This window comes from Melozone crissalis, unplaced genomic scaffold (assembly GCF_028551555.1).
Source record: "Melozone crissalis strain CALT ecotype California unplaced genomic scaffold, PUWL_Pcris_2 ptg000029l_1, whole genome shotgun sequence".
NCBI lineage: Eukaryota > Metazoa > Chordata > Aves > Passeriformes > Passerellidae > Melozone > Melozone crissalis.
The window spans coordinates 12,486,007-12,512,101 of record NW_026535807.1 but is presented as its reverse complement, the minus strand read 5'-3'; the positions used below and the strand labels follow the sequence as shown (position 1 = coordinate 12,512,101).

The following is a 26,095-nucleotide window of genomic DNA, read 5'->3' as shown; positions in this document are numbered from 1 at the left end:
CAAACACTCACCTGGTACCAAACAGCACATCCCAGAGAAAAGCACTAAAATCAAATTACAAACAGGAATTCCCCCAAACACAGGATTTTGGACAGCCTGAGGATGAGCACTACAAGCCAGGAGTCCCAGGCAGGGGAGCAAAGCAGCAGCTCCACAGCAGCTCCACAGCTGCTCCCTCTGCAAGCCTGAGGCAGAACAGGAGGAGAGAATCGCTGAGGGGAACAGGTTGGGAACTGAGCAGATGTGAAATTTAACAGACAGGAGTAAGAAACAGAGAAAACTGTACTTACCCCAGTGCTAGCTCACAAACAAACAAACCCAAATTTTAAAGAGTGCCTGAAAGCCCCAGGAATCATTAAGCTGAAGTGGGAGAGGACTGAGGATTTTCTGATGCAAACGGAATTCCCACAGTCAATAAATTTTGTCCTTCTCTCATTACAGTAATCACAGTGGCCAGATAAAGGCTGGGAGGGCACAGAGCACCAAGTGAGACACACAGATAATTGCTGGGCATGAAACCAAGCCTGGGTGTTCCTCAAGCACTTTGCAAACAATGTAAAAAACACAGACAAAGCAATGTGTTAGCAAGTCCCTTGTGCATTGAGAGTTTATTTGTTTTTTTTTGTAATGGAACTGCACCATTGGTTACTCTAATTGAGGTATTTAGCCAAAATCCAGTATATAGTCATGAAAATAAGTACACCGCCTTAGAGCTATGTAAAAACATTGTACAAAATTTGTGTCCATGTCAAATAAATACATTAATTTTAATATTTATGTAAAGAAACATAAAGACTTGGATACTCTTGTGGTTAAGAAAAAAGACAACTGGCTCTTTCACATATTTTAGTCAAACATTCAGCTTTACATTAAACAGACCTCAAACTGAAGCTTAGGTAACAGGTCAAATACAAATGTAGAAACTTAAAAGTGCCAACAAACAAGATAATTCAAGTACAGTAAACGTTAAAAAATATATGTATTTATTTAAATTTTCAGATGGTTCCAACAGGGACGGGCCATCAGGGATTTAAATAGAACATGAAAACATCTGAGATAACAAGAACAAGAAACATTTTGTTCCAGAATAAAATAGAAATAATTAATCCAACGTTTTAGAAACAGAGAAGTCCACAAGCAACTTAGAAAAAGAGACTTAAGAGTTCACTTCTGTTCTGAATATGGCCTGGAAGAATCACAGCAGCTATCCCAGCCACCAGGTGATAATGACTTTTCTGTATCCATGCTCTGATTGTAGGCAGATAGAAAATAATTGCTCCCTTCCTGGTTTTGATTTGCAGGAGAAATTGGGTATGTTGTTCCCAGAAAAGTCTGATGAGTGAGGACACTAAAGTGGCTGAACTGATGGAACATGTTTAATTGTCTGCTATAAACCTGGAAGTTACTGAAAGGAGTTTGTTCAGCTGCATTCTGTTTTTCTCCTTCAGCAGAGCATGTTGTAGAAACTGGAGTAATTGGCTGCTTCTCTTCCAAGTCAGTTTTGTAAGTCTTTTCGACAAGGCCAGTTTGTGCTTCAGGAGGTAACTCTGTAACTGATAAGCAGCTTGCTTTAGCATCTACTCCATGTGGGCCCTTGGCCTCTGGCTGCAAAGCTTCCACATGAGTATCATACTTAGAGGCACCACTGCAGATTTCTATTTCTGCCAATTCATCCCCTGAATCCAGAGACATGTCCTCCTCATCCTTCTCATCCTTTTCTACAAGAACTACATTAAAAGAGAGAGAAAGTTCTATTCTATTGAAATATAAACTTTGGTTTAAAAGGCCATACACTACTCACAGTGTTACACTTCAGGTCTGCCAGTCCAACAGCACTTTAAGTCTTGGTCTTCTGCCACTCGAGTTCACTTACTCAACACACACACTCAACCCTCTGTGGGAGTGTCCAGTTACTGGTGCTAAAAGCTTCTGCACACCGTGCTCATATTTAGTGCTGGGCAATCCCAACTCCCAGCTCCAAAGGGGACAATGTCAAAACAGCATCTAAAGTTACACAGCAGGTGAGTATTTGATCAGACAATTACAGGAGTACAATTACTGACATCTCAGTACAGTTTATCTACTCTAAGTAGATAAAGCAGGAAGTGACAAGTTTATCCTTTCCCTGATGCCCTGTCTAGTGCCTCAAATACCACATCAGCCTGTACTTCTGTGTTGAAGGTCTCCATCCCCACTGCTTTTCCCCCACCATTTCAAACACCTTGAGAGTTGAGTTTTCCTTGCCAGCTGCAGTGGCTGTTGACCAGAGTCAAGGCACACTGTCCCAGCACCTCTACCCCACACATGCACTTTAGGAAGGAAAGTTTAAGTGTGTTTGACCTCACCTGATTGTCTTTGGCCAGCACTGCCAGCAGCAAGGTTGTTCTGCTCAGTATCAGAGCTATGAAACCCCACAAGATTTTTAAAGTTATGCATAAAGTCATCAACAGCAGCAACCACGATGCCATTATCAAGGTAACTCGAGAGAGTCTTGAGATTCTTTTCTAAATACATAAAAGAGGAGTTTGTATTAATATTTAGCACCTGTTATCAGAACAGGGAGAGAGGTGTTCACAACTGTGAGGTTTACCTGTTAGGAAGACAACATGTCTCTGCTGTATGTTCTGAGCTTGAAGCCTGATGAGACACTCAAGTTCTGGAGCATTTCGAGTTTGAGAGTCACAGTTATGGTAAGACAGAATCTCAACCAAGTTCTTCTTTTGGTAGGTGTTCAGAAGGGTGAGCAGGTTCAGGGCATTGGCATTCATCCTGCAGGGGGGGGCAAAGCTCACTATTAGAAACAATTTCAGGTCAGTCTATATAGCAACAGACAAACACAAGAGTAAGTTCTATTGAAGTGTTTTGGATGGCATAAGGAAAGCTGAAGCATTTTAACAGCTGCTATTATAGAATCTTACTTACCTCCCCAGCTCTTTCAGCTTTTTTTGTATTTTGCAGTGGACTTTCCATTGCCATTTCCCATCTGGGGTATTGAGATCCTCCAGAAATGTTAGGAACTGTTTCAGTTTATCTGTTGTAGTGATATTGAATAAAAGTTCAATTTTGCGGTATGTAGACTGAAAATATTGCTTCAGTGTGTACAAAAAGCTGTTTCCTGTTTTCACCACAGTACAGTCACACAATTACAAACAGCAGCCACTCACTTCAGTTTTGTTCCATGCAGGCTGGCCAACAGCAGTATCATAAAACTGAGCTGACCTCAGCATCCACACTCTGCCTTGCTAAAATATTGCAAAAAATTGTAACTTCATTAGCTATTCAATTTCAAATGAAGAAAAAGCATATACAGCATGTTTGTGGATGGAGTAGTAAGGAATAAAAGGCTCCACAGACATAGCTACACAATGTGACACAAACTGAAAACAAAATCTCCCTGTTCATGTGTTCTTCAAGAACACCCTGGGCTGAGAAAGAGACTGAATCAGCTGAAGTTTTCAAAGAACATCACAAAAACTGGAGGACCTGATCCTTCACTGAGGTGAGTACAGGACCTCTCACATACTGACATGTCAGGATTTTAGTTCTAAAGCTTCCAGAAGGATCACACCTACCTGTAGTGATGGACTCTGGGTTAAGGACAGATTCATCTGACACAACAAAACCCCCAGACACAAACAGGTCATGGTAAGTGCGATTTTTCACATCATTCAAACTGTCAACCCCTGCAAAGCTGACACAGGAGAACCTCTTCAGAGTCACCAGGCCAGGGATCTGTTGAAAAACATTTGAAATCAGAGGTGTAAGCACAAGTCACACAGAAAAAGGAATTACAGAACTCTCCTATCTACTAATGCCAGGCATCAAACTTCAAAACACATTTTCACAACATTACTGTTTCTTCTCTTGCCTAGGGAGGTGCTCTCTCAGGAGCTTTACAGGAATAAGGTAAATGAACATTGAGCACTTTGAGTAATTTTACTTTCTGTCCAGCACAGGGTCTTAAGCTGGCAGGAACAGCTCAGGCCATCTGAAAGCTGCCTTCACCTCCTGTTGGAGCACCACAGAACCAGAACTACTCAGGCCTCTGCACAGCTTTGCAACTACTAACAATAAATATGCATTAGCCTGTGCATGGTGGTGGAAGAAGTTATGAGTAAATGTTGGACAAGGCCATTTTTACTACAACCATTTTGTTTCTTCCAACAGCAGCTAAACACAGGGTGCTGCTGAATGCTGTGCTGTTAGAAGGAAGCAGCCTTGCTCCACATGAGCTCCTCTCACAATTGCCAGCAGGTTTCTGTAGCTCACAGTTACTTACGTGGGACATACCTTATGGATGAGATTGGCAATGTCTTCATTTTGGATAATGATCAACAGTTTCTCTGAATTATCTCCTCTTCTAAGGAACTCCTCTGGATGGCACTCTGTGTTCCCTAACTTCCTGAGATACTCCTGCCACCACAGAGAGGGGAGACAAGGAAAAGGTCAATAGGTAGTTTGGTAAAAACAATGCCCAGATGACACCCACAGCAAGGAGGTTTTCCATTCAGTGAATCCCAGAGGGACTGGCTGCTTTATCCCTCCCAGAAATTAATCAGAAGGATGCAGCAACACAGAGCAGCTGTTTCAGCAACTCAGTCATTCTTATCAAATCACACACAACCAACTGACACTATCAAACTGCCCCAGTTTTCAAGGAAGGCCAGAAGTTTACAACTTTTATCTTACACATTTAAGTCACAGAAGCACAGTGATTTCTCAAAGTTCTACTATTAATTACAGGGGAAGAGAAAAAACCCCAAAGGCAAACAGAATGACTTTTCATACATTCTTTCTAAAATGGTAGCTATCACATTTCTTCACTTATCACTTTTTTTTTGTAAGCCCCTGGCAGGATCTTCAGAAAGGACCAACCTGCAACCTGTTCTGTTTTCCAGCTCAAAGACTTACGTAAAAGCGAAATATAAGCAAGGCTGCCACAAAAGCTCAGTGAGGAAATGGGACAGGACAGCCTATTTTCACAACTCACTTTCACAGTGCAAGTGAGTCCAGTTTCATACAAGTGGATTTCAAAGACACTCTGTTCTGGCAGTAGAGAGAGGTTGAACTGAAACAGCTTTACCTTGATTTCTCTGCAGAGAACACTTTCTTCCTCTTCATGAATATAAAACTGGATTCTGTTTTTCTGTACATTTTCCATTATTTGGACGAAACCGGTGAATAATTCAGGCTTTAACTTGCTTATCAAATCAGAAAAATCTGGTTGAGTTGAAATGTTTAAGTTCTTAGGGGACTTCTGAGTCTTTTCTGGTGTTCCCCTGAGGTCCCCACCAGAAGTCTGTTCCTCTGGCTGAGCATTCCCAAGGCTCGCTGTGTCCTTCCCTGGGGGCAGGCCGGCCGAAGGCAGCTCCTCCCCCCGGTGACTGCACAGCGGCTCCGGGAGGGCGGTGCCGCTGTCGGGGGCAGTGCCGCTCACCGCCTCCAGGGCTTCGGGGCTGCCATACACCGGGGGAGGCTGCTTCACGCAGGAAGAGGCCAAAATGACACTGTCCAGCTTCTCAATCAGGCTCTCTACGTATTCTTGGACAGAAATCTCTGATGCCTGCAAACATATGTGTTCAGAAAGTCTCATCATCCTCTCCTGGGCAGAAAGGGCTGGTGTGGACATGTCACTGACATAAGGAATGTTTTTTTGCTGCAAAATTTCTTTAATCTTTCTTGCAAAGAGCTTATATTCTTCTATCAGTGCTGTCTCTATTACTGCACTAATGGAATGCTTAGCTGTAAAAGGTTGATCTGTTAGTTCATACTGATCTTCAAGTTTCTCCACTTGTCCTGTGTAATGTCCATCTTCTGCTGTCCCCTTCTGTGTGTCTGAAAATGGAGAGCATGGCAATTGATAATCAGAATTTCTCTGTCTATTTACTACCCGAGGGTCATTAGGAAGTGCATCCGTTGGTGGCAAATATTCCGGTGGCTCTTCAGGTGATTTCAGACCTACAGAAGAAGAGTTCATCATCACCATCACCATCACCTCATGTGTCAAAGTCACACACAGGTGATAGACCAAAACCTCCAAATCCCAGCCTGAAAACAGCATTACTGTTATGCCTCCCCCACCAACCAATTTCAACCCCAATACTCAAGTGTTACAGTCTGCTGAGGTGCAGAAGCACAGAACATTTAACAGCTCCTAAGACAGTCAAACAGCACAGTCCAAGTCTGCTGGAAAAGCAGAATACAAGTAGTTTTCCCAGAGATAATGTAGAATAAGCACAACAGGACATACCTTCATTACAAATTAAAAATTAAATTACAAATCGAGCAGGGCAACATATGATTCAAGTATTTCCATTTGCTACTAGGTTAAAATGCTCACTTTTACAAAGCTTAGACACAAATGACCTCGTGGAGTTGGACTGCAAGCTGCACCTGATCTTGCAATAGTGAAAACAAGTTTTTTTTTTTCTTGAAAGGGGAGGATATCAGTCTGATTGATTACTGACACAGCTTCAGTGGTGCTGCAAGGAGTGCTGAAAGACCCTCATAACCCCAGCTCAGTTCCTTCACCATCCACATTCAAAACTATAGTTTTGTTTGTTTTTAAACCATTCACATTTCTAATTTGTGTTAATATGAGGCCAAACCAATATTCTTCACTAGTATCTGTTTTCATCCAGATTTCTGTAATTATCAAATACAAGAAACAACTGCACAGGCTATAGATGTGCTTGTGTGCCAACATGTGATCCAAGAATGGATGGATGAATCCAGGCACAAACCTTTAGAACATGTTTTCATTCACTACTTGTAGGAACAGAGGAGTTAAAATCCATCTTACCTGTAATTGGGATAAGTTTCCAGTGCATTCCAACTTCCCCTACATTATTTGAGCAGGGAGGTTGCCTGAGATAGCCATGTTCCATAGGTGCACCAGGACAGGGACTGCAGCCTTCAAAGGTACTCCCAGCGCCTGTGTCCTAAAAACCAAGCAAAATGCTCATCTCTAAACAACTTCTTTTGGTTTTGCTCACTATTAAGTTTTTACATTCTGAGCAGCTGACAGAAAGAAGTGAGTTCACTGGCAATTCTGCTATCAATGTAATCCATTCAAACCTGGAAACATTTCCACAAGGTACTTCTCTGGTCTCCCATTACTAATGCAGCCCTGAGCACTGCTCTTACAGCATGGAAGCTCTGGGTGCCAAAGGGGAAGGGAGAACTGGCGGCTCCCTCACTCTTTTCCAGGCTGTTGTCTTGATACCTGACTAAAGCCAGGAGGCATTTTAAATAATGCAGTTTAAATAATTTAAATTTAAATAATAAATTTGCTGAGGCACTGCCTACAACTAGTATTGGGCCCTTAAAAAAGCCAATTTCATCTCATATTCCAGATGGGTAGAAGCAAAACAGCACAGAGATTACAGGTAGGACAAACTCATTCCTGCTCTAAGAATCAGGAACTGGACTTTGTGTGGAAGTACCAGTACCAGAGATCATGGAACAATCACTCTTGTAGGGTAAGGAGCTGGGGCACTGTGATCCCTAAGCATAAGGGAACTCATCTACAGCACTGCACCAAGAAGGCACATGAAGAGAGCTGAGCATGCAGTGAAATACTCAGAATTCTTCAACTCTGCTCCTTTTCTATCACAAAATAATAACAAACCACAGACACTTAAGAGTGGAGAAAATTTCCACCTATGTTCCTACCGAACAGAAAAGCTTCACAGAAGAGTTAGTGTGTATCTATGCTTGCCTCTGTAGACAAACAATGTTTTTTTCATTCAGTCTCATATTAATGAAAATAATACTTTCACTGTCAGCATCTGGGCAGTTTCACTTACTTGTAAATGTAGTGTGTGCTCAAGGGGTGCTTCGTTGGGTGGGAGCTGCAGACTGACATCCACAGGGTAGGGCAAGCACGGCGCGTCAGTCTCCAGCAAGGCCGGGCTCTGCGGGTCCTTGAAGGGAACGCTGTCAGCCTGAGCAGGGGCAGGAAGCTCATGACCATCTCTGTCCTGAGCTGGAATGGATTCATACTCATATTTCTGTCTCACATCCTCTTCCACCTCCTCAGTGCCCAAGGCCTGGGTGACAGCCTGCAGCAGCGCAGGGTCCCAGTGGCTGGGAGGGCCCAGCGTATCCAGCACCGCCCGCACCAGCCCCTCAGGGTCGGCTGCGGCGTCCGGCACGTCCTGCCTGAGGTCACCCTCGTGGCCTCCGTGCTCAGCGTTCATTGAGAACACATAGTGTGGGGAATCCAAGCTTCTGCCACCTTAGAAGAGGGTGAGGAGGGGAAAAGGAATCCATTGCTCAGTCTTAAAATACAAACAAAACCGGATCTCCCCACAAACATCTGCCACGTACCCGCAGCCTCGATCTTTAGCGTCGGTTTGTATGTACACACGTTATTTTAACAAAATGTAGACATGCTTTCATCACATATTCTACATCAATAATCAATGTCAAAACACCTGTGAAGGTTCACAGAATTCACCAAGCAGGAATCCCAATTATAAAGTCCAACCTTCGCCTCCTTCATCCCTACATGGCAGTCAGTATCTTCTGTCCCCTCATGAGGGCAACTAAGGACAACTAAGATCAGTCACTTCATCTTCCAGTGATTCACACACACCAGAGTGACTGGTGCTTGATGGAAATCCCCTCTTCTTTGTGTCACCCCATTCCCATTTCCCCCTTTTGCAGGAGGCTTCTATAATTGCCTTGAGAAAATGGTCAGGGAAACAGAAATCAAAGGGTTTTTTCCGGCAGACCTCAAGTGAGAAGGTATCTGTGATACTTCTCTGAGGTTGGATGTAGATCATTATTTAATCTTATTAGGTCGTTTCCTTTGTCCCACTGCACACATTACTGGCTATTTCAAAACTGAACTAGGCTTCTTCCCTTCCATCTAAACTTCTTAGGTATGAAATAGGGTAGTGGACACAAAGAATTACAGCAAAGCCAAACTCTGCAAAAGACAATACCAAGTCTGCTAAGTGTTCTGTATTAGAAAGTCTTTGGACAGCTCCACAGGCAAGTCAACTCTCTGAAAGTCTGCTTTCTTTCCAAAGAGGTTAAACAAAAGCAACTTCCAGGAAAATTCCCCTTATCTCCTAAAAAGTGGAAACCTGCAAAAAATAAACTTTATCTCTATTGACAGATCTCAGGCCAATGAACTATCATGCATTAAATTGCCACAGCATGCAAAAAGATACTCAATCTATGATGATTAAGTGTTAAATATGCTCTGAATAACAATGTTGAAAGAAGAACTCTAAACAAAGACTTTCTTACCTTCACAGCGACAAATATTCTCTGAAGAGTCACTCAGTTTTAGGTATTTCTGCAAATTTTCAGATTGCTCTTCCAGCTTTCTTTTCAGACCACTCCTAATTCTGGGGTCTTCAAAATCAGAATCTCCACCTACATTTTTCTTTCTACACTGGATCAAGTTAATAAGATCCTTGAGTCTTTCAGTATCATCATCTCCAGAACGAGGCACTCTTTTCTTGGCCTCATAATCTGAGCTGGGGCTGAAGCGCTGAGGTTTGCGGTTTCTGTCCAGCAGCTCCCTGGCTCTGCAGACGGGGAGCTGATAGGACTCACAGCTGAACACATAGTTCTGCAAGCACATCTTGAGGTGACCTTTGTACTTCGGGGCAGGGTGCAGAAATCTTTTGTCATCCAGCACTGGTGAGTACTCACGAAATATAAATTCTCTAGCTCTCCCAGGGCCATGGTAGAGCTTTCTGAAGTACTCATAGATGTACTTTTCCACAACAGCGTTGTAATCTCCCCCGCTGTGTTTACGGGCCTGGTACAAAGCAAAATGCAGAGACTGAACCAACTTTGACAATTCTGGAATGATTTCCTTTTTCTTGTGTGAAGCCATGGCAGATGAATTTTTCTGTGTTCCATATGGGCCATTTTTTTGTGCTGCCAAAAGGAGAAAAGGGAATCCACAATTAAAATCAAACCACGAAGCTATAAATAAATGATGACTAGTCAGCAATACTCTATGTTAATACATGCTGGGTGAAACACAGTTTGGAATGACCATGAAGAATTAATTCAGGGATGCTATATCAAGAAGCTTCAACAAGTTTTGCTTTCTCAAATATGAACAAATGAAGCTACAATGTCCAACATTTGCTTTTGTGAAGAAACAAGTATTTCTGAACACTAATACTGTGACCATAACCAATGCAAACTGTTACTCTTAGTTCACACTGACTGACTACAAAATCTTCGCCAGAACATCACCTCTGTTTAAATAAACCTGCACACAACAGTGAGCAAACCTACCTGAGCCAAGGACACCTCTGGACTCTGGGAACAGAAACAGCGCATGAAGCACACGGGACCGTCCAGTCTGGTGGTCTAGAGCACAAAAACACACAAACAGTTAAAAAGGAGAGGACCACCCAAAGTCAATCTAGTACTCAAAAACCCAGCCCTCTAAAAATGCCAAAACAACAAACCCAACTCAAACACAAACCCAGAGTGTGCTTACCATAAGGGGACATCATCTGCCAAGGAGAAAGAAGAATAAGAAATCCTCTGTCCACAAGTGGTTTCACAAGGACCTGTTTTCAAGCAAAAAGAGCAAACTGCTTCAAAGACATTTGCTCACCATGAAAACTCCTCTTGACTGTAAGATAATTTTGTCTTGGGCAGAGAAGTGCCCTGACATTTAAGAGTATGCCAGCTAAGGAATTCCAGTGAGACTGTGGATCTTGTAGTATGCCTGAAACTACTAACTAGCAAAATTATTTTTAAAAATAGGAATAGTCAAATCTGTTGCACTCACAAGTTTCTCTTTCTCTAGTTTTTGAAGCAAACCCTCTAAGTGACTCCCAGAACGGGACTTCTCCACAACTTCATACAGGCTACAGTACATGCCATTCTTCCACACTGACAGGACACAAGGGGAGAAAGAGAGTGTAAGGAAAAAAGAAACAAAATTTTGATTCAGAAAACTTGAAAAATCTGAATTTAAAGAAATTAAATGAGAACAATTTACCTTCTTTTCTTTCTTGGTAAGTTTCTTTCAAGAACAATGCTGGTGAAATTTTTTTCTTCAAATCATCAATGCTTACAACATTTTCAATCTCAAGCTTCTCAGAACTGGAGAAGAAGGGTGGGGGGAAATAAAAAAAAATAAATAAAGGCCTCTTTTTTTACTTTCTGTATTCCTACGCTCACTGATAAAATAAGAACCAGTAAATACGTGGCCTTAAGAAGAACTTCTTTGTACTATCTCATGAGCCAGGGGTGTTTATTCCTGCAGAGGAGTGTGTGTCACTTGAATGGGAAAAAACCCAACAAACCCAAAACAACAGAACAGCAAACAGCAAAGAGATGCTGCCATTTGTGTGCCTGAGCTCAAGAAAGTTCTGGACATACATGACTCAACTCTTGTTTGATGCATTTAAGGCACTTAGTCAGTATTTCAGATTTTCACCTGAATATGTCCAAAACTCACCAGCAGTTTCTACTCAAAAGAGTTTTAATAGAGCAGTATTTTAAATTTACTGTCTAAATGGCAATACTCACAGCTTGCATGGAAGGAAAGATCGTGTTGCTGATTTCAGGGAAACGTGGCACACAAGTTTGCCTTTATTCCAAAGCTGTCCCCTCCACAATGTAACATTAGGTTTCTCTAAATTAAGATGGAGAAAGGAAGACTAAGTGAAACCACTTGCCAGCTGTGACTGAAAGAAGAGGCTGCTGAATCTCCAAAATCAGAATAGGGAAAATTTCATCCTAATACCAGACAATAATGTTACAAGGCAACAGAAAGGATGTTATCAACCCTGTTATGTTTTGACCTGCTCTGAGCAGACTAAAGGAGGATGGTTTGTTACCTACACCTGTCAGTATAAGCACACCTTTGATGCTAATTTCTGAGGAATTATATCCTCTTTTCCTTACCTTAACTGTCAACCACTTTCATACATATCAACTTTGCTTGATTGAGGTTTAAAACAAAGCATGACACAGAATCATATTATGTGAAGTGCCATTGAACAGGAGATTCAGGAACTGAAGATCAGTTCCTACCACACTCTAAGCAGGAAAGGAGGGAAAAAAGACTGTTGATTTTGTTCACTTGTGGTTCATTCTGATAAAAGAAGATAGACATGAAGGCGTCTGTGTGATCATCCAGTATCACAACCAGCATGGTTCAGGATAAAATTCAGGTATACACTCAGCATAACTGAACTGGTCAAACATAAAACTATGGGGGAAAATCATCAGAACCTTCCCTGTCGGTATCATAAAATCAAAAAATGGAATTCATTCTTACCTGTACTTCTATCTGCATGGAAGGTGTTTGCTCTAAACAAAAGAAGAGAGACAGAATGACTAGGCTGGAACAGAGAGTTCTGACCACTGAATTCTACATTAAGAATGGTTTATCAGTCTAACAAAATAGGAAGACTGGTAATTCCCTCTCTAACCTCCATCTACCACTGCTGCAGCATCTTGTACTATTTTAGATACCTTGGTAACTGCTTTTAGCATTTCATAGTACAGTCCCCACACCTGGACATCTTCCTATCAGCACAGGTATCACAATGGATCTGTGATCAACTGGCCATCTTCATATTCTCTCCACCAGCTGACACCAGTGAGGGGTTCAGAGACAAAATATACAGAATATTATTTTAGAATACCAAGCAAGATAATGCTGTGAATGTTTTTATGTCCACAAATTTCCTCAGTTAGGTAAAACCCCTCAGTATTTGCAGATTTCACCCAGGCCAAAGGCAAGCAGGTGGGAAGAGCAGCAAATCTGCTTCCCACAGGGGCCACCCTGCGGCATAAAACCAATTCTGGCACCTCTTGCTTTGCATCAGAAAGTGCAATTATTATATTAAGTCCCTGTGACACATTCATTCACTTCAGCACTGTTCATTTAAATCAATTCTAAGCTACTGCCAACAGCTTTGAATTCTTCCTGCTACGTGCAGATTTTCCACAACTCATTTCCTAGCTTACCTTGATGGGGGCACAAATTTTGGTCCTTGTACCATGTCATCTTTATAAGCAAATGAAACAACAGCAAAAGGACAAACATGTCTTGGTCTTTGCCTGATCTCATCAAAGCCGTATTCATAAAAATAGTACTGGGAAAAAGAAGGGACAGTGTTAAATCAGAAGCCTGGAGCAATCATAGATTTCTTTAAATGCTGGGATTTAAAATAAAGAAGTTTTTAAATGCTCCTCTCACATGTATTAGAGAATGCAATAAATTAAGATAGCTTTTTTAATCTTCTCCTTCCTTTATTAACCACTTAGATATGGACAGTACCTTCAGGAGTGAATCAAGAATAAATCATTACTGAAATGCAAAATTTACTTGAAAGTATTTTTGGTGAGAGGAGGGATTAACTAATAAAAAACAAAAAATTCAGAGGAAAGTAAATATTGCAATGAGTTTTGGAGTCAATCACCAATATAAAATATTAATTTAGGCAAATTTGCAATGAGAAATTAAAAAATACATTCATTTTTTAGCCATCTGAATCACTGATTTATAGAAGACAGAAGTTAATACTGAAGAGAATTCTTTCAAGCAAGGATCCTGAAATCTGCAGACTTGGTGAAATAATCTGACTGCAAAAGATTGTTGCAGTAAGAGATAAAACACCTGGAGGAACATAAATGCTTGGAACTGATTTCATTCTGTCTTCCCTCATCATCTCCAAACCTGAGAATCTGGAAAGGGGAATAAGCAAAAAAAAAAAAAAAAAAGAAAAATGCTATTCTTTCCTAGCCAACATTTTCCCTTTTAGGAGTCTCACTTAATGACCACAAACCAGTTGTACTTTTACACCTCAAACTCCCCAAGTCCTCTCTTCCAGCCTCCATTCCAGTCCCATGTGCATTCCCCAGTTTTCTCCTATTCCATCTCCCCCTAATGTGAGGGAGACTCCCGAGGTTCAGGATGGCACCATGGAACAGCAGAGGCTGCCACGCTGATCTGGGATTTCCAATGCAGCACCTCTGGACTGCTGGCACAGGGAAGCTCAGGGGCTGCTCTATCCCCAGGATTTTCTCTCATCATTCACAAGTTCTGCTTGTGAGGTTTTCTGGAAGAAGGTGACACAGGCTCAGCTGTACCTGAGTGAGCTCGTAGGCTCGGTAAGCCAGCAGGGAGGTGACTTTGCCTGCATTCTTGGAAATGTGACACTCGTGGTTTGGGGTGGGATCCAACATGCTCTTGGCAGCTGATTCCATTGCTTTCATACCAGTGTAGTCATATATGCTTTTCATTCTTCCCTGTGAGAAAGCAGAAGAATTGTCAGCAGGAGCTTTGTCCTGCAAACTGACAAATTGCTTCAAGTACCAAACAAAGTAAGAGAAAATAAAACAAGCCATTAAGAAAGCTACTTCTGGAAGTACATTATTTTCATACTTTCAAAAAAAACCAACATATTTTTGCCTTCTATAACAATTTATTATTATTTATTTAAGCTTAATATCACTACTGGATTTTAAATCTAATAGATGTCTAGTTTCTCTATGCACAAATGACTGCACAAATTACAAGTAAGTAAGGTTAAAACCCCCTGTGTGTTACCAGTAAGCAATGTAATCCTTCAATAATAACAAGATAAAATTACCTTTATTATTTTAAAAACAATCACATCTCCAGTTGCTCCAGATTCTAGAGGATTAGGCTGCAATAAATCAGCATACTTGGAGATATAGACACCTGAGAGGAGTATAAAAAGAAACGAAAATACATTATGGTGAATGTTAAAACATTATTAGAGATTTCAAAAGCCTTACATGGGATTAAAGCTCAATGCACACAAAAGAATAAAGATACAATTGACACTCAAGTGCAAAGGTAAAATAATTTTGTGCTTTTCTGTACTTAGTTATTTCATAGATTTTACAGCCTCAAACACACACTGTCATCTGTTGGTCGGGCTGACTACCTCAGATCAAAGAGCTGTAACTGAATTCAGATACTCTAAAAAGCATCCATTTGGCTTAGGTTCCTCTCATTCCAAGTCTGTATTTAACTGTTTGAGCAAATTGCTCCAGACCCTTTACCAGCTGAACAGTAAAAACTCACATGCTCATAAAGCCTTGTTCTCCACCTCTCACCTATTTCTGCTTTCAGTATTCACTTCTATATTCATTCATATTGGCTGCTTTCAATATTCATGATACCTCTTGTACCATGTTCCTCTCAACAGGATGACAAAATCAGTTCCTAATTTTCTATTTGAAAAGCTTTGCAAAAGGAACTTACTGTCTTGCACTCTCAAAACTCTTTTAACACCTTCTGACTCTTCTAAGTCTCCAATTTATCTATGCTTTTCTTGGATCTGTGGATTCAAGAATTTTAGTTCTATCTACATCAAAACTGAGCTGAGCTACTGTGTCCATGAGGTATCTGTGAATGCACACACCTACAAACAAACACAGAGGCAGCCAGCCACACACTGCATCAGCTCTTTGCCCCCCCAGGTTTACTGGAAACACATGGGACACTGGTTTGAGAATTAGGTGTTCCCTTTGCAAAGGGAATTTAACTGAACTACTCAAAAACAGAGCTATGAAATAATGTTCTGATGTCCATTTCCTTTGCTAAAAACATCTTGCTGTGACACTGCTGCAGTTAGTGATATAAAAGAGACTGAAAGTTCACACAACTGCATCACATTATCTGCCAGCTGCTACTGAATAAGCAGCACTTCTAATGAAAAGATAATTACCCATGGAAGGGCTGCCGAGAACTGTGAGTTTGGAGTGGCCAACCTGCAGCCCCTTTTCACATATGCTCTGGATCTAAAGAGAACAGACAGGTTTTTATGCAAGTCTGTAAGGAAAGGCAGGATATGAACAGAACAAACAGCAAGAAATTACAATTATAGAATATAAATTGAGATTTAAACAAAACCCCAACCCTTACAAACAGGGGCAAGACTAGTCTGAATTCTCTATAAAGCTATTCAACTGTGTAAGTTAAAATCTGATATGGAACTGCTACATAAACTCACCTGTATCTTAAAAAACCACACCCTCCCTATACCTCAAACACTCTTTATGAATATTACTTGCCTTTAATACAGAAAATTTTAATATCTGAAACAGAAGTATACCTGTCAAATGATTGCATGCTTAAGAAATCCCAACTCTATAATAGCAAACAAAGCACAGAAATCACCTTTCCATCACTTGAATTAAAAGTATATGATCAAAGAAGAGACAATGACCATTTTATAATATTACAGGTTACCTTACTGATGCAAAAAAAGAAGAAAAAAAAGCACCAAAACAAAGTGCAATGAAAGCATAAAACATTCCTCAATTAAAAAAAAAAAACAACCACAAACCAAATAAAAACTCACATGTCATCCAGAAAATCTATCCTTCTATTTATAAAACAGAGCCTAAACCAGAGAAGATACAGTCATGTAAATGGAGTACCTTAAGTAGCAGGGAACAGAGGATTTACAGGGTGACAGGGTGATTTACAGATCCCTTTGCCATCCTTCTACACCTTCCAGTGCTGAATTTTGCAAAAGTAACTTTAAGATTGTGTCAACAAAACCATTCTGAAAAAACCCAAAGGCCCAAAAGCTGTAAGTGCTGAGGAAAGCACCTCCCCTGCAGGGCTCAGGGCTCACCTGGCAGCGATCCACCATGAGGAAGGCGTAACTGTCCGACAGCTCCTTCTCGGGGCGCCCGTCCCGCTTCAGCTCCCGCCGCTTCTCTGTGAACTGACCACACACAGAGCCCTCAGCACAGGCACACACTCACTGCTGCTGCCACACCAAAGTGCCAGGGTTTTAATGCCCCAGCTATGTTAGCACATCCAAGTGTACAAAAATAATCAAAAGATAATCCAAATGAAATCACTGGATGCTAAAATTAGATTTCGAGAACATTATACCTGTGGGAAATCCAACTGGCCTAATCTGCCCAAGTATTTGTTTTTTTTAAGAGACACTCCTCAAACAAACCTGTGCAGTAACAGTTTAGTTTGATCTTTGTAGCAGAACTGGCTAGAACTATCCAGGCCAATGCCTCCCACATCATCTGTGAAACTCCACAAAAAAGACTTTTTCTCTTTTTAGGAGATAGATCTCTTACACTGTACAAACATTTTTGCAGATGCACCTCACTGCTGCTGAGGTGGTTTTCACCAACATTTCTCAGCTGTAACCATGAACAATTAATGTAATAGCAGAAAATGCTTCAGTTTACTTCATAACTTCAAGATGGTAATCACAGCAAACAAATTATATATTCTTCAATTACTTCATATGTGAAGCTTTTTGGCACTGGGAATGAAAACTTCATTTGAGAGTGATGAGAACAAGCCAAGGCTGGATTTAAGAGACACCACATAAGGCACAACAGAGGGGCTTCAACCAAGGTGCTCCAATTACTGGATCAACTTTAGTTAAAGTACTTCTTGGAAAACAACAAAACTACAGAGATTATGGAAACTTCTATCAGGCACATATTTTAATCTTAATTTTCACAGGAAACATCAGTCCTGTCAAGAAACCATTAAAACAAATTTCTGGGTTATTAAAATACCTTAATAAAAATTAAGAAAAATTTTGACAGCTAAAAACACACAGACAAGTGGTGCCAAATACAGTTTTTCTTTTAGTCTTCTTGAGGTACCTGGCAGGCAAAAGTCAAAAACTATGTAGTAATAAACTTGCCTGAAAAATAGCTGCTTTCATTTCTGGGGATGTGAGTTTGCAATTAAAGACCAATTGCATAACTGAAAATAAGGCCCAGGTCTCTGCCTCTAGATTGAGAAGTACTGGCATTTGACTGGTACCTTACTGAGAAGCAGAAGCCACAAATATACTCACTTCCTTTTCCAACAGCTCACTTTGAACTAAGCTGGCTCTCTTGTATTTAAAACTGGACACTGAACTGGGATCCAAGTAGGAAGAATGCAGAATGTTTATAATCTCCTCAAATTCTCGAGACTCTGGAAGTACTGGTTGAAAGAGTGCTATAAAAGAGAAGAAATAAAGTAATGAGCATCAATATAGATGTGAAAACATCCAAAGGTTTCCAGTTCACTGACAGATTATGCATGAAAATAAATGGTTTGTGATTCGATTTCAAATACAAAACACCTAGAATACTTGGCAAATATAAAGTTTATCTTAAAATTTCCTAAAATGATAGCATCTTTTAAAAATCACAGTTGTGTTTTTTTAATATTGCTCTTGCACAGCTACTGGTTCTCAGAAGTTTGTAGGGGAAGCACTTCAAGTCTGAATTTACCCCTTGAAAAACATCTAATATGTACTGCAAAACACTGAAATTAAACTTTCAGAACTGTAATTTACTAATTAACTCCTTTAATTAAGAAGCAGGAACAAATTGTCCTAATAAAAACCTCAACAGCAGTTTCATAGCTTGGCCCCACTTCAGAGGTTTTGGGTTCATTTGCTTATGGTAATTAAGCTAAATATGAAGAAATCCAATCCTATTTAAAGAAGACAAATAAGCTCCTATTGCTAAAACTACCAGGACCCCACTGCCTGTGCTCATGGTTAATGATGTTATCCCTTACCATACTTGCTTTAAAAGGAAAGCCCTTCATGAGCTGCTGTACAAATTCCCTCCTGGGAGAACCTTTACCCGAGTTCCCACAGGGAAGCAGCCAAGTCCCCGAGCTCCTTATCTGTGTTTGGGTGCCAAGGTGACAAAGGGATCAGAGGAGCAACCCCGGGGGAGCCAGCAGAGGATGGCAGTGCAGACTTTGAGAGTAGTGGCCAGGAAAATAACATCTCTGGGGGAACTGAACTAGCACAACACAACAAGTGGTTTTTATCCCCAGAGTAACCTCCAAAACCCCCACCAAAAGCGCACAACTTTTACCGTGGTTACAACACTTAAGAACAATAGTACTAATCTCACCAAAAAAAAAAAAAAAAAAAAAAAACAAAAAAAACCAAGACAAAACCAACAAAAAATCAACCTACCATTACTCTAACAACAAATTAAATTTAATTCTATCTTCAGAGTATATCCTCCAATTTCATTAAGTAATATGGCAGTAGATTTAGGCAGCAATTTTTCTCTCATTTGCAGAAAAGATTTACTGCATAAGCCTCAATATAAAACAAATGTTCCTAATGAAAACCAAGCTGTTCTGTGTTATTTAGTAAAAGCTGCACACTTTAGAAGGCAACACCACATCTGCAAACTGAAATCAAGCAAGGATTCCAAAACCACCACCAATGAGAAAGTGATTTTTGTAAGAGAGCGGAAATTATGAAAGTGATTTAGAAACCATCCTTATGTAACATCCTTTTCAGTAACCACACCTTCATTCTTCAAAAGCTGACAGCAGCATGGCAGGAGACAGAACTGAGAGTGAATGGAATTCTCACCTTGGTATTACTGGGACTGAATGCCCTTGTACTGAAGAGATAAATGCTTATGAATAGAGTAAAAAACAGACAGAAAACAGAATAGAAAACAGAAACCTGCTGCAGGTACACACGCCCTGGAAAAGCACCCCCTGTTCCACCCCAGCCCCAAACATCCCTTGGACACTACAGCACCAACCCCCTGTCACACACATCTGGGGTTCACACACTGCCAGCTCCCCAAAACCACCAGCTAAGGCAGAGGGTTATCTGGGCCAGCTGCTTGACCGAATTTCCTGTTTTCTTACCAGTGCTTACTGCACCTTATCCCTCCTCCCTCCTTCCCCCAGGACACAAGCTCAGTGAAAATGAGCCTCTTGCTTCCATCTGGAGCCCAAACAAGTGGAAAGCACTGCAGGGTGAGCTAGAAAGAGCCTCCACAAGGCAGGCATAAAGTCTCACCTACTTTCCCAGATGCAAATCTAGGAAGAAGCACATTATTACATTAATTAAGATCCTGTCATACACACAAATATTATTAACCATGCTCCTCTTTGTGTTTAAACATCTGCTCTGCGGAAAGCCCTGGGGAGCAAGCTGAGACAGACTTGCCCTAAACCAGCAAGTCACCCTATTCTCCTGGTAGGGAGAATCTGCATAAACTAGTATACACTTAGTGCTCAACACACTTATGGAAAAGCCCTACCTAATCATTCAATTATGGAAAACAGAAAATAAAAAATTTTATGAAGATTGTTGCAGTTTTTTCTTCCAGACCTCGAGGCACTGCAGACTTCATGTTCTCAATCAGAACATGAAACACCACCCCAGGGAGGTGAGTAGCCAGGCAACACTTTCCAGTTCCCCATTTGAGCTGAGGTGTTCAGGGGCAGTGATGGTCTGAAATGTCAATGTCACCACAGCAGGGCCTGTACCTTACTACAAGGAAGGAGTGCAGAAACAAGAAAAAGCTAAAACAAAACTGAGAAGTACTAAACTAGACCTTGTACAGCAGCCACCAAGGGCTGTGCCCCCAGGCAAACCACGAAATTGCTGAGCTCATCCCAGCCCTCCATCACCTCAGAGAGCAGCCATGAGCACACACACATCTTCCAGGCTTGCTGGACACAGCTGATGGGGCTGCACTGCACCTTTACTGCCCTGGGCTAATTAAACACTAATTAAAGTAAGGACTAACATGCAGCATCCTTATAATACAAGTCAATTGTTTGGGGGTTTGCTGGCTTGCTCAGCACAGGTGAAAATAAGTAAATAAATACTGGGTTTGTTCAGCTTCTAGCCAGGGCATGGGAATTTATGTAATTATTTTTAAGTGGAAATTGAGTTTAGCTAATAAGGACTAGTCAAGGGACAGGGACTGGACTGGATGTCTGGATGTATGTCATGCCTGAGAGGCTCTACTTTTCTTTCACAGCTGTCTGATACTTCAACTTCAGAAAGCTGAGATTGGAGTTCCTGAGTTTGGTTGCTTTAAGTCAGAATGTGAAGACAGAGCCATCCTCCCTGAGCAATGCTGAACAAAGTTTGAAGGGAAGGTAAATAAATTAATGATTTTCCTATCAGCTAAGCTGGCAGAATGCTAGCATTCCTCACACAAGTGCTCCTGCTACAAAAGCTCCATTGAGCTCCACCCTTTTAAGTCTCAATTTCTTTCAGTCATTTTTTATGACTAAAACAAAAAATCAGTGGTGTTAATAACTGGGACATTTTTACCTTTAGGGCTTTTTCAGCCCAAAATGTTTTGTGCTCTCAATAGGCCTAAACAGTTACCAAGTTCAGGGACTGAGAGAGTTCTCCACCTACAAATATCCTGGAGCAAACAGCAGATGCACATTTCTACCAAAGAAAGGGAAAATCAGAAGACAAAAGGCAGAACGATGAATTAGAAAAGGGACAACCTAGACCTTCATGCAGGTATTGCAGAGTTTCATGGGTAAAAGCAAGGCCTTTTCCCCCCTCAGCCTGAGAAACAGCAGGCATTTGCTACTTTGACAGCCTCCAGAAAGAAACTCCAGCTTTAATCAACAAGCAACCCTTTAAAGGCACCGGCTGCAATGTCAGCATCACTGGTGGAATTATCCTTTGCTAATGGGATCACTCAGATCGTTCAGCAAGTTACAAGTGCTCTTACACTGATTTATCCTTAAAATTTGCTTTCCTAATCCTATCAAGGACCTCTCAAGTTTCAAGCAAACTTGGAAACCTGTGAAGATCAGACAACTGCATTAGAAGAGGCCAGCAAAGGCCTGAAGACAAATGACAGATAAGCTGCTCAACGGAGCATAACACCATTGCTAAACTCCACGTACCAAGAAAACAAACCTCCAAGGAACTTCTAAGGAGCAAAACAAATGCAGGCACACCTTAAAAAAATAATGCTGCAGCCAACTTCTCTTTCATTTGTTTCCTGAATTCCTATGCCAGCAAAAAGAATGAGAAAATCAGAAGAATTCTCTGTGCAAACTGATCACAGTTGTTATGAGGTATCTTTTCTTCAGATTACAAAGAATTTGTTGACTTTCAGTCTCTACTTAAGTCTCCAAGAGGGAAGATAAATTCTGAAAAAGATAAATAAGCAGCTAAAGCCTAAATTTTCTAGGATATTTCTCTTACATTTTGAAAGCTAAAGTTTAAATTTTCTCTTACATTTGTGCTTTTCAGATTCGGTTTTTAATTTCTTGACTACCAAAAACTGTAGCTAAAACACATTTTGGTGTTTTAAAATACTTTGAAATCCACCAAAAACCCCACCTCCAAACAAACTCAAACACCTTGGACAAGGTGATCCTGTACACAGCAGCTAAGCCCTCACAATCAAGGCAGCAGCTGTGTCTCAGGATGGTACATCTGCAAAACACATGGTGGTTTAAAAAGCAGAACAAGGACAATGGCAAGGCGAGGAATGATGGAGGAAGCTTCCATATGTGTTGCTTCATGCTGGGCTTTAGAACCAAGCCAAGAGAGCTCTCTTGAGAGGAACTGGTGTCATTCAGATTATTTTGCAATTTAGCAAGATGTATTTAAGCACTAACAATAAGGATGCTGCAAGAGCCACTACCTATGGCATCAGATGATCCAGTGCTGATCTTCCAGTGCAGTTCCAGAACTGACTGAATTGCATCATTTTCCAAATGACAATGCAAACCCCAATGGCAATTTAGCTGTCCTCAAACTGCAGTTTGGCAGTCCGTGCCGTGAGAACAACACTCACAGCTGTAAACCCACCAGCACCGTGGGCTGAGTGGAGCAGGGTCTGCTCTGAGACCTTGGGAAGCTCCAAGCCATCAGAGTGATCAAATTACCTGAGAGCCTTTCTGCAGGCTGAAAGGAAAAAAGGCGAGAATGGTTCAAAGACCTTGACATTAGCAAGTCAGTTTTTGAAGTAAGGTAAGAATGGCTCCCTCTTCTACCTTAGAGGCCACAGAAGCCTGAGGTTTGAACTACACAATCCAAAGCTTTTGCACACTGCAGATGGCTCAGCATAGGCAAATGATGAATTAGATGACCTAAGAAGGTATTTTGCAGGTTTTCATTCACATTGGAACCAAATGCTAAAGTGCAACTCTAGATAGAGCTGGTTAAGTACAAACATTTCTGAAACACATTTAAACCACACTTGGGTGTAACCACACTTGGGTGTGGCACACAAGACACTTCGATTGTTCATGAGGCACCAAGTTACATCCAGGTATTTTTCTGCCAGATGAATTATAAAAGACTTTTTTTCTCCAAATCAACCCAGTTCTTTTTACAATGAATCTCTGCCAGACTTGTATCACCCCAGAGCGGGGTGGCAATGGGAATGACCAGGAAGAAAAAGGGGTCATTACTGCCAAAAGGAATTAGTCTATTACTGGAGACAAAAGACTGGATAATGAAATAAACCTACCTTCATCTCTTCTTTACAGAAGAAAGCATTTCAAGAAGTTAAGATGTTACCCTCTTCTCTGAAGAACAAGAAGCCTATTCAAACAAGTATTTTTGTGATATAGACTAAGTTACTGACTCCATATTGCAAAAGGGCAAGAACTAAGATAAACTTCAGGGAGGAAATCAGACATGTCTTCAACTCCACTTAACAATAACAAAGTTAAGAAGAAATCAGTGGAGTCATGTGAAAAGCAAGAAATACCACAGGCTTTTAGAGGAAGAGTTACTCAGAAACAAAAACCCCCAAACCCTGGACACTTGGAAGCAGAACGCTTCCAAAGCGAGGCACGAGAACGTGGGATGCTCCCTTTCTCCCTGCAAAGAACTTTCACCAGATAAGAAGAGTCTTCTGCGATTCGTCAAAGAAGGACAACTCTGCTGGGTTTGTTTCGTCTATCCTAACCAGGATTACACCCCTCTCCTGCAGGGAGGAGGTCAGGGAAGAGAAAAGCGAACCATCTTCGCTGATGTCGGCGTCCCAAAGAAACATCTTCTCCACATGCCAATGCACCTCCAGAAGCAGAGCCGAGATCAACTCAAGCCCACTCTGATGACATCCAGCTTCTCCTCCTTCTAAAGCAGAGATCTGAAATTCAAGCCGAGCTTTGGTTTTGGTTTTGTTTCATCCTCGTGACAAAATAAAAGTGAGAAAGAAAAGAGGAGGGGTAGGAAAAGAATGTAACATCCTGACACTAAAATCGGCTCCTCAGCAGCCTCGCGGGTGCGAGCCAGCAGAGCCTCCTCCACAGCAGGGCTCGCATGCAGCCATGTGAGGTGTCCGAGAGCTGCCTGATGAATCGGATGGAGAGGGGAGCGAGGTACAAAAGGAGGGGAAGGGAAGGAACAACCTTTCTTTTCTCTGCTCTTCCTGGGGATCTGAAAGTTCTTCCTAACAGGCTGCTGGTCTTCTGAGGGCTTAGGGAGAGGGGGCGGCCCCCCGAGCACACCGCTGGGCGGCTGCTGCTGCTGCTGCTGTTCATTTGCCATCGAGATGCTGCTCCTGCGCTGGCTGCTGCTATTGATGCTGAGGTTTGTGGGGACCTTGTCCTCTGCAGCAACAGCAGCCACCAGCAGCGCCTCCCCAGCGCTACCGCTCTCAGAGCGTCCGCCATTTTGTGCGGTGTCCTCAGCGGCTCCCGCTCTGTTACTCTCCGCTCCGAGGACGCCCGCTATGGTCTTCTCCATCCGCTGATGCTGCTCCGGCTCCATCTCGCCGCCACTGCGGATCACGGTATCCGCCATTCCCTCCGCAGAAGCGAGCCCGGCAGCCTTCTCCTCTTCCCAGCACAGCGCCCCTGCCCAGCGCCAGCAGCGCCCGCGCCGCCCCGACTCGCCCTCCGCCCGCCTCACGGCAAACCCCGGGCCGCCCCCGCCCCGCCACGCAACATGGCGGCGGAAGGGGGGGCGGGTCTGCGGCCAGCCCGGCCCAGCCAATCCGCTCGCGGCACACGTTATAAATATGGGCGCGGCCGGGGCACGGGCAGCGCCCACGCGATGGGGCGGGACGGGCCCGTTGGGAGCCGCTGCTGTCGCCCCGGGGCACCGCTCGGGGCCCGTCGCTCCCGACAACCGGCACCGCTCGGGACCCGCTGCTGCCGCCCCGGCAACCGGCACCGCTCGGGACCCGCTGCTGCCGCCCCGGGGCACTGCTCGGGACCCGTCGCTCCCGGCAACCGGCAGCGCTCGGGACCCGCTGCTGCCGCCCCGGGGCACCGCTCGGGAACCGCTCGACACCCGCTGGTCCCGCCCCAGGGCACCGCTCGGGACCCGCTGCTCCTGCCCCGGGGCACCGTTCGGGACCCGCCGCCCTCCCCCCGGTGCCGGGCCATGGGGAGCGGGGCCGGAGCGCTGCCCTGAGGGGACGCCGCTCTCCCGAGAGGGCCCAGCCCGCACACGGCTCCTGCCCTGCAGCCGGGGCGCGGCGCTCGGACCGCGCTCTCCCCACAGCGAACCCGCCCTTGGGCACGATCCCCCCCTGGCATTTCGGGCCCAGGAACGCTCCGGCTCCAGGGCTGGCACTGCCTTCTTTGCCAACTCCTAACTTTAACTACAAGTTCACTACACTGAGTGCCAACGCTTGCCTCTTACTCTCAGATTCAAAGGGTTTTTTCCAAGGCACTGGACAAGATGACAACATTTCACCTTTGAAGAATAAAAATGCATTCATGGCTATGAAGGGCAGGCAAACAAAAAAAAATCTTCATTTATTTCAGCAGCATTCTTTCATAAGTGCATACTGAGAGTAGCACTAAATAACCTATATTGGAGGCCAGAAAGTTAACATTTATTTCCAAGTAAGGCTCACAACTTGCAGTGCAAGAGGCATGTGAAAATGCAAAAGCCAAAGCAAAGACCTGTCTTTTGGCAGCTCCCAGTTCACTGCAGTGAACACTGCCTCCTGAAAATAACCATTCTTGCAGTGCCTAGGAAATGCAAATACCAGATTTTAGTTTTACGAGTAACTAGCAAAACATTAGAAGCCTATAATTTGTTTTCTTTGTTAAAAGTATAGTAGTGCTGTAGTTGTTGAACAGACACATATATTCATTAGCTACTTATACCAATTACCTTCAATCCCCATAACTGTAAATATTCATTTGTCACCTTGAAAGCAGACACTGACCCTAAAAATAGTGTGAAAAACGCATGTATTTTATGATTGGCCTTTCGCAAATATTAAAGTTACATGTGTTGTGTTAGAAAGCAATGCTGTATTAATTTTCTTAAGTACTGTGTTAAATATAGTTTTAGGTTATAAAAATTGCTAAAATAGAAACTATGCTATGTGAGATGCTTTG

The 26,095-nt window shown here is 42.5% G+C and overlaps 1 protein-coding gene across 1 annotated transcript; it reads right to left on the bottom strand.

The window, feature by feature from the left end:
• Positions 1 to 598: 598 nt before the first annotated feature.
• On the bottom strand, positions 599 to 24,594 carry TASOR (transcription activation suppressor). Its single transcript, XM_054281027.1, has 23 exons — positions 24,146 to 24,594; positions 17,829 to 17,974; positions 16,623 to 16,715; positions 15,708 to 15,780; positions 14,601 to 14,692; positions 14,098 to 14,256; positions 12,973 to 13,100; positions 12,278 to 12,309; positions 11,524 to 11,629; positions 10,991 to 11,094; positions 10,778 to 10,881; positions 10,481 to 10,553; positions 10,273 to 10,347; positions 9,262 to 9,903; positions 7,809 to 8,239; positions 6,803 to 6,941; positions 5,084 to 5,958; positions 4,291 to 4,413; positions 3,573 to 3,732; positions 2,923 to 3,031; positions 2,591 to 2,769; positions 2,346 to 2,504; positions 599 to 1,727 (listed from the first exon to the last, which is right to left on the bottom strand). The coding sequence occupies exons 1-23, from the start codon at positions 24,537 to 24,539 to the stop codon at positions 1,165 to 1,167; spliced, it is 4,959 nt and encodes a 1,652-aa protein (XP_054137002.1). The 5' UTR covers positions 24,540 to 24,594; the 3' UTR covers positions 599 to 1,164.
• Between the last annotated feature and the right edge of the window lie 1,501 nt (positions 24,595 to 26,095).

Coding starts and splice junctions, on each gene's coding strand:
- TASOR (XM_054281027.1), bottom strand. CDS start 24,539: ATGGCGGATACCGTGATCCGCAGTGGCGGCGAGATGGAGCCGGAGCAG. Junction 14,693..15,707: donor TCTCGGCAGCCCTTCCATGG/GTAATTATCTTT, acceptor TACTCCTCTCAG/GTGTCTATATCTCCAAGTAT. Junction 2,505..2,590: donor ACATGTTGTCTTCCTAACAG/GTAAACCTCACA, acceptor TTATGTATTTAG/AAAAGAATCTCAAGACTCTC.